Source organism: Ailuropoda melanoleuca, chromosome 13, assembly GCF_002007445.2.
Source record: "Ailuropoda melanoleuca isolate Jingjing chromosome 13, ASM200744v2, whole genome shotgun sequence".
Lineage (NCBI taxonomy): Eukaryota > Metazoa > Chordata > Mammalia > Carnivora > Ursidae > Ailuropoda > Ailuropoda melanoleuca.
In genome coordinates, this window is record NC_048230.1 from 67,857,956 (window position 1) to 67,864,644 (window position 6,689).

Consider the following 6,689-nt stretch of genomic DNA (forward strand, 5'->3'; position numbering starts at 1 on the left):
AGAGAGAGAGAGACAGCCAGCGAGAGAGGGAACACAAGCAGGGGGAGTGGGAGAGGAAGAAGCAGGCTCCCAGCAGAGGAGCCTGATGTGGGGCTTGATTCCAGAACTCCGGGATCACGCCCTGAGCCGAAGGCAGACACTCAACGACTGCGCCACCCAGGCACCCCCTTGTACCATCTCTTTTAATCCTCAACAGCCATTACGTGGCAGAGCTGGGATCTTAACCCAAAGGTCATCAGACTGCAATGCTTAGCAAGATGGCTGTCACAGAACAAGCACGCAATAAGCTTCTCACCCCTTCTCTGGTCATGTCATGTCTGCTCAAGAACCTTCAAGGGCTCCTCATTGCCTAGAGTAGGGGTCAGCAGACGAAGGCCCACAGGCCAAATCTGGACGACCACCTGTTTCTGTAAATAAAGTTTTATTGGAACAATAAAGCTGTTTTCACCCAATAGAGTTGAATAGTTACAACAGAAACTGTATGGCCTGAAAAACCTGAACTATTTATTACTTGGCCCTTTACAGAGTTTGCTGACCCCTGGCCTAGAGAATAAGAGGGAACAGAGACTGCCTCTTTTTCTCCTCTGGATCTGCTCTGAAGCCAATATAAACAAAAGTAAATAGATTTCAAATGAACAAACAAGATGTCCATACCATCATCTTGGAGCCACAGCCCTAAATGCAGAGAGATCCCTAAATATAGTCAGACACCCCAATTTACCTAGTCCCCAAACAGTGCCACTTCGTCCCTGTAGGTCACAGACAGCCCTTTCAGACCTGCCGCAGACGTCCCCAATTCCTTGGCACCTGGAGATATCAGAGAAGTCAGAGATGATTAAGTCCTCCACTTCTCTACTCTTTCACATCTACACCCTCTTCTGACAGAAAAATTCCACACTCCCCCTTCTTTGCTGTGCAACATAAAAAGTTTTCTTTTAAATTCAGCAAACAGGGGCACCTGGGTGGCGCAGTCGGTTATGCTGCCTGCCAACTCTTGGTTTCGGCTCAGGTCATGATCTCAGGGTCCTGGGATCGAGGCCCACGTCGGGCTCCACACTCAGCCAGGGTGTCTGCTTCTCCCTCTCCCTCTGTCCCTCCTCCTGCTTACGCTCACGCTCTCTCTCTTTCAAATAAATAAGTAAATCTTTAAAAAAAAATAAATTCAACAAACAAAATTATAATGTTGAATGTGCTTTTCAAACTATTCTCACCTCTCATGAAGGCCATTGATCTTGTCCAATTTGCTCATTTTGCCACTGGGGAATGGGCAGGTACAGGACTCAAGGTTGCTCAAGGGGGTCCAGTGGCATAGAAACAAAGCCAGGCTCTCCAGAGCTCCTGAGGCCCAGCTCAGTGCTCAGGTGTTCCGAACCTGTTCCTTGCCAGGTGGGGCAGGTGAATGTGTGGGGTGGGGAGTGATGGGTGGAGAAAGGCTCCTGTCTTTCCTGGCAGCCCCTGGCCAGGCTCATGTGCTGCTGCGGCCTCTACCAGGCTCCCCATTGCTCTCAAAGCGGAACTATGGAATTTCCTTAGGGAGAGAGGTGATTTGGCCCAGTGCTACCAACAAAAAGAGTCAGCCCAGGTCACTCACAGCCAGCCACAGATTCAGGACCCCCCAGAAGGGCTGAGGAGCCCTCAGTAAGTCCAAACTACCCCCTCCTTATCTCTGACCTGACTCTTCTCTCTCAGGCTGCTGGTTCCCGATCCTTGATACCCAGGACGCCTGCCCCTGTCACTCTGCCCATCTGTTTCTCTGGCTCCTTACGCCTCGACCCCCAGCAGTCAGGCCTCCTCCAGTCTCTGGCAACGCCCTGTCAGAGGGGTTTGATGAGCCCTGGCAAACCAGCAGCCTGGAGGCCCAACACAGCCCACGTCTATGTTTTGTTTGCCTAACACAGTATTGCAAAAACAATCTGAATTAGTTGCTCACATTTAAAAACCAGTAGGAATCATCCAAAATATTGGGTTTCTTGGTTCTCTTGAAAAATCTAAAGACTGGCAGGACCGGGCCTGCACTACTTCCTGGCATGGCATTGACTAAAGATACGGAGCAATTGCTCCACCTGGCTGGGAGACGTGCGTACCAGGCCCCACCATCACCTGCTGCCTGCCCAGTCTTTCTGATGCACTCCTTTAGATGACTTGCGCAGCCTCTGGAAGGCGTTTGAGTTTGTAACCCCAGTCATGCTCACTTTGACCTGCACCCCTCCGTACCTCCCATCCATCTCACCAGGTAAGACCCTCCCACCCCAGGGCTTAACCCATCCACACCCAGCCTCCTGATCGTCCACTCACGCAAGCCCCACAAGTATCAAGGGAGAGAGTGCTCAAGCTGCCGCCCCCCAAACATCCCTCCGGACCCACAGCCCCCGGGAGCCCTGACTCCAAGCCCCACAACTCCCATGGTGGTCACTCAGGAAAACAGGGTGACCAACCCAACATCTTTTATTGAGTCTAAACAAGGACTCCTGCATTCTTATACTGAGGCAGGAGCTCTTGGATTTTATATCGGGGTGCTGTGATGGCTTGGACAATCCTCAATGGGGGGAGGTACTTCTGGGGTGCCATAAAAACAGGATGACAAGGTTTAGGCTCCTTATTGAAGCTACACAAATCCAGAATCAGTGACTTGGGGCTATAGATCCCTTTCTTCTTGGGCCGGATCGGGGTGAACGGTGGACGCTGGCGAGGCTTCACCAGCAGCCGCTGTAGGTCCTTCCGAAAGATATTCCAGCTGTTCTCCTGAAGGAACTTCTGGCACATATCTTCATCACTAAAGGTGAGGCACAGACGCTGAGTTTCCTACACCAGCTCCTCCTGGCCCCCTGCCCCTCCAGCCTTGCCCCCCACCAGTCTTCCGATTCCTAAACACAGCGTGCTCCATCCCACCTGGCTGCCTCTGCCCAGACTCTTCTGCCTTCTCTCCCTTTCCACACTTTCTTCCCCTAGAACCATGCTGCTCCGTGCAGTGGCCATGAGCCACATGTGGCTACTGAGTACCTGTAGTGTGGCCAATCTGAGTTAGAGATGTGCTGTGAGTTTAAAATACACACTAGATTTCAAAGACTTAGAGCAAAAACAAATGCAGAGACTCTCATGAATAATGTTTATGGTGATTACGTGTTGAAACGATAATATCTGAGATACACTGAATTCAATTAAAATATTTTTTAAAAATCAATTTCACTCATTTCTTTTTACTTCTTATAATGTGGCTATGCAAAAGTTAGATTCTTTGGGTAACCATTTATCCATCAAGGAAACATAAAGCAAAGCCACAGTGAGATGCCCACTAGGATGGCTATAGTAAAAAGACAAAAACGCGGTATGAGGTGGAGGTAGTGAAACAAGGGTTCTGGCGCACTGCTATTACGAAAGTAAACTGGTGCAGCCACTTTGGATGAGAATCTGACAGCTCCTCAAAAGGTTAAACAGAGTTAACATAAAGCCTAGCAATTTTACTTTTAGGTATATACCTAAGAGAAATGAAAACTTACGTCCGCACAAAGCCTTGCACAAGAATGTTCATAGCAGCATGGAAACTACCCAAACATCCATCCACTGACGAATGGATAAAGTGTTATATATACATGCAACAAAATATTATTTGACACTAAAAAGGAATGAATTCGGGGCGCCTGGGTGGCTCAGTCAGTTAAGCGCCCGACTCTTGGTTTTGGCTTAGTTCATGATCTCAGGGTCGTAAGATCGAGTTCTGTGTTGGGCTCAGCACTCAGCACGGAGTCTGCTTAAGATTCTCTCTCTCTCCCACCCTTCCTTCCTCCCTCTTTCTCTTCCTCTCTCTCAAATAAATAAATAAATAAATAAAATCTTGGGGAAAAAAAGGAATAAAGTACATACTACAACACGGATAAAACTTGAAAACACTATGCTAAGAAGCCAGTTGCAAAAGACCACACATCATATGATTCCATTTATATGAAATGTCCTGTACAGGCAAATCTATGGAGACAAAAGTAGATTGGTGGCTGCCTTGGACTGGTCTTGGTGCCCTGGCTCTGCTCTGTCCCCTCCCCTCGTAGCAGGCAAGGGTGGGGAAAGTGGGGGAGAAGGAGCAGGCTCAGTACCCACTGGCTTATTTCCTTCTGAGACAACAGCAAGGGAAGGGCGTGTTCCATTTCCACTGACTTGCCTACACTCTCACCCAAGGAAGCAACCCTAATAAGTCACTAACAAATTAGAACATTCTTCCAGCGACATTATATTGACCAGGGCAGGGTCAACTTTGATCCATAGACATCAACTTAATAAAAAACCCAGAGGTCAGAATGGGCTACTGGCTAGTCCTGTTGGGCTAGTCCTGTGTGCCAAAGTCAGCTCCTCTCAGTTCAGTGGTGATCATGTGCGCCTCTCCTCAAGCCCGTGTTCAGTGACATCAGGCTGGTAGGTCGAAATTGGCCATGGTGGGAGAATGTACACCCCAGAAATCAGTAAGCCCTTCAAATCAGGCTTCCCTCCCACTCACCTCCCAGAAAGCTGGTTGTTAAACATTCACCAGCACACTACTGGATAATCTCCACTTAGAAAATTCCACTAATTTCCAATTTCTTCTACTAAAAAACCAACAATATCTAATGCTGACTTAGCGCTTACCAAGTGCCCAGCACTTTACTTGTTAACCCATTTAATCCTTACAACTACCTATTTCACAAACATGGACGCTGGGGTTCAAAGATGCTACAGGACTCGCCAAAACCTATGAGGGGGCAAGCGTGTGATTACAGATGCTTAGGGGGGCTTTTTTTTTTTTTTTGGTGGGGGGGACTAAGAGTCCAAGTTAAGACAAACAAGATCCCTTGTTGCCTCCTGATGCTGATGGTCATATTGAGTTCTAGTTAATTTTTCCACAAAACAGGATCACTCTTCTAAGGGCCTCAGCTTGGTGCAGGGCTTTCAGTTCCAATCCCTGCCTCACGTGAACTCAAAGTTTCATCTGTCCCTGCAGGCTGTAAAAACTTCAGCCCACGATGGCCTTAACCCCCGGCCCAGCCCACCCCCACCAGGCAATCCCACACTAGATCACACTCTGTGCTTTGGCTTTTAGGCTCTCCTTCATGTTGGCCCTCGGGGACTTCTCTTCTCTCTTGGGAACTCAGCTACTGGTTACGTTCTACACAGAGCTCCCTGAGCTTTGCAGGGGTAGAGACATCGGGTTACCCAGGCCGTGACATTCACAGGACAGATGTCACCGCCATGGACTGTGTGATCTTCAGGATGTCATGTCCTCTTTCCCGGGCTTCACAATCCTCAATTAAAACATGGAGGATTTAAGCTAGATAATGGATATGGTTTTCTGCCTGCTTTAGCAGTCTAGAAACCGTGAGTTCAACAGTGAATGAATGAGCCAGAATTCTATCTGTCAGCACTGCGGATCATTGCTGCGAAGCGCTGACCGCGCAGGACAGATGCTGAGGACTCAAGCATCTGCCACCCTCAAGTCTATGGAAACCTCTTCTGAATTTCAATTCAATAAGCATTAACTGATACCCATCACGTGCCAGGCATCATTTGAGGATCTAAGGCTCCTAAAATCCTTTTTTTTTTTTTAAGATTTTATTTATTTATTTGAGAGAGAGCAAGCATGAGCAGCGGGAGGGGCGGGGGGGGAGGGAGAAGCAGACTCCCCACTGAGCAAGGAGCCCCGGGGGCCGTGGGGCTCCATTCCAGGACCCTGAGATTATGTCCTGAGCGGAAGGCAGGTGCTTAACTGACTGAGCCACCCAGGTGCCCCAACATCAAAAGGTTTTAAGCAGGAGTTTAACATGGCCAGGGTCTGGGTTTTAGGAAGAATACAGAATGCAGAAAGGATCTAGTGGGGAGGAGACAGAGGCAGGGGGCCCAAGGGTAAGACCAGGGGTCTAGGCTGGGGGTCCCAAAGTGGGGGTGCAGGGTCATGTCACCTAGGGAGATGAAAAAGATCCACTGGGGTGTGTGAAAAAAAATAGTAGGACATCATTTATATTTATTTTTGTCATATTCTTTTTTAAGGTCTATTTTGGCATGTCCATAATATATATATTAGTACAGCAATATATGTATGTAATAATAATAAATTAACATGTTATTCATGTTTACATATATTCTAGGGGGGTATATATTCAAACACTTATTAATAATAACAGTGTGAGATCAAAGTAGTTTTGTAACCACTGATCCAGTTAACTTTTACCTAAAAAAACAGAGTTTTTTTTCACATTATAGAAGTATTCACTCTGGAAAATTTGAAAACTAGGGAAAAGTAAGAAGTAATCTTTTTCTTGAATCTTTCAAGATAGATATTTTTTTAATTATAAAAGTAATATACCATCATTACCAAACATTTGGAGAATAAAGAAAAAAGCCCACTTGGAATGCCACTATCCTGACAACAATTTTTTTTGGGGGGGGGTAGGGACAGAGGGAGAAGGAGAGAGAATCTTAAGCAGGCTCTATGTCCAGCATGGAGCCCAACACAGGGTTTGATCTCACAACCCTGAGATCATGACCTGAGCCGAAATCAAAAGTTGACACTCAACCGAGCCATACAGGTGCCCCCTGACAACTTTTAAAAAGTATTTATTTTTGCCAAACTGTGGAGAGAACCCAAATGTCCATAGACTGATGAATGGATAAAGAAGATGTGAGATAAATAGATGGAATATTACCCATTATATATATATATATATATT

At 46.9% G+C, this 6,689-nt stretch overlaps 1 protein-coding gene across 1 annotated transcript in view; it reads right to left on the reverse strand.

Moving 5' to 3' along the window:
- Nucleotides 1-1,195: 1,195 nt before the first annotated feature.
- The window catches only part of CNBD2 (cyclic nucleotide binding domain containing 2), a 46,765-nt gene continuing 41,271 nt past the window's right edge, over nucleotides 1,196-6,689 (reverse strand). The window contains exon 12 of the mRNA XM_002916416.4: nucleotides 1,196-2,773. Coding sequence (XP_002916462.1) covers nucleotides 2,455-2,773 — 319 coding nt within the window. The 3' untranslated portion in view covers nucleotides 1,196-2,454. The remainder of the gene's footprint in view (nucleotides 2,774-6,689) is intronic.